General features: G+C 67.8%; 1 protein-coding gene across 1 annotated transcript; it reads left to right on the top strand.

Moving 5' to 3' along the window:
• Positions 1–31: 31 nt before the first annotated feature.
• MNEG_14223 (hypothetical protein) lies at positions 32–550 on the top strand (the record flags this gene model as incomplete). The annotated part of the gene is made up of 1 exon (XM_014037306.1): positions 32–550. A coding segment is annotated over one exon (519 nt), but the record flags the coding sequence as incomplete, so codon positions are not given.
• Between the last annotated feature and the right edge of the window lie 644 nt (positions 551–1,194).

Genomic DNA, 1,194 nt, shown 5'->3' with positions numbered 1-1,194 from the left:
GCCCCCAGCCCCCCTCCTACTTCATCCCCAGCGGCTTTGTCCACTTCCTGATGTTCTTCGGCCCCGCCCTAGTGGTGCCCGGCGTGTGGGCAGCAGAGCGCAAGGCCTTTGTCGTGGCCATGATGCTGACCGGCCCCATCGCCACCCAGCTCGCAAGCTACTGGGCCGCGGACGGCGAGCCCAGCTGGCGCATGGAGTGGGCGGGCGTGTGGTGCCTGTTCGCGGTCGTGCAGTGCCTGCTGGGGGTCGCTGTGGAGGGCCTCATGGGGGTGCACCAAGGCTCCATGGAGCCAGGGAACAACGGGCACAAGAGGTTTGCCGCGCTCGTGCGCGCGGGCAAGCTGTTTGGCGGCGTCAAGGGCGTCCCCGTCCCCGGCACCAAGCCTGCGGCCGCGGGCGCGGACGGCCGCCCTGTGCCAAGGATCGACGTGGCCGCGTCGCCCGCGGACTCGCCCGGAGACTCCCCGAGCGACTCGCCGCGCGCCGTGAGGCGCACGGCGGCGGCCACCCGGCTGAAGAACGGCCGGTAGACGCCCCGGGCCGCACCTGAAAATGGCCGCGGCGCGCGGGGCGGCAGCCGCGCCTGACTCTCTGTGCCGTCGGCCAATGGCCGGCACCCCTCCTGGGTGCTCCCACCGGAGCGGCACACTTTCATCATCCGGCCTTTTCGGCGGGCAATTCATTGCAATCGCACCCACATACCCACACGATCTCCAGCTCTTGGGCCAAAGCGCCCCGCCCAGTCTAAACCATCCCTGATTATACATCACCTATGCAGCCGCGGCGCCGCTTCAAGCGCGCCGTCCCAGTCGAGGACTGAGAAATGGGGTTGGGAGCTGCATGCTCTGACACTGCCGCCTTTCACGTGTGATCAATGTGGTGTGTTTTAGCGCCACCCACCCCGCGCACGAGACCTGCGCGGCCGGCGTGCCCCAGCTTCAGGCCTTGTCTCTCAGTTGCCTGGCCACGGCTGGCGGCCATAGTCGCGCGGCGGGGCCCCTGACCTATTTCCCTGCAAGCCCTATATGAGCAGCCAGCCCTTTCTTTTCTGATCTCGGCGCGGCGCCGCTGCCAGACGGCGCGGCGCCACTGTCAGACACTTGCGCGGGCCCTGAAGCGAAGCGAAGCGTTGTTTCACATTTAACACCTACACACACTGCCCTCATACTGCACAGTAAGCCCCGGGTTGCCGCC

Source organism: Monoraphidium neglectum, assembly GCF_000611645.1.
Source record: "Monoraphidium neglectum strain SAG 48.87 unplaced genomic scaffold scaffold04335, whole genome shotgun sequence".
NCBI classification, from domain to species: domain Eukaryota; kingdom Viridiplantae; phylum Chlorophyta; class Chlorophyceae; order Sphaeropleales; family Selenastraceae; genus Monoraphidium; species Monoraphidium neglectum.
This window is presented reverse-complemented; position numbering and strand designations above follow the sequence as displayed.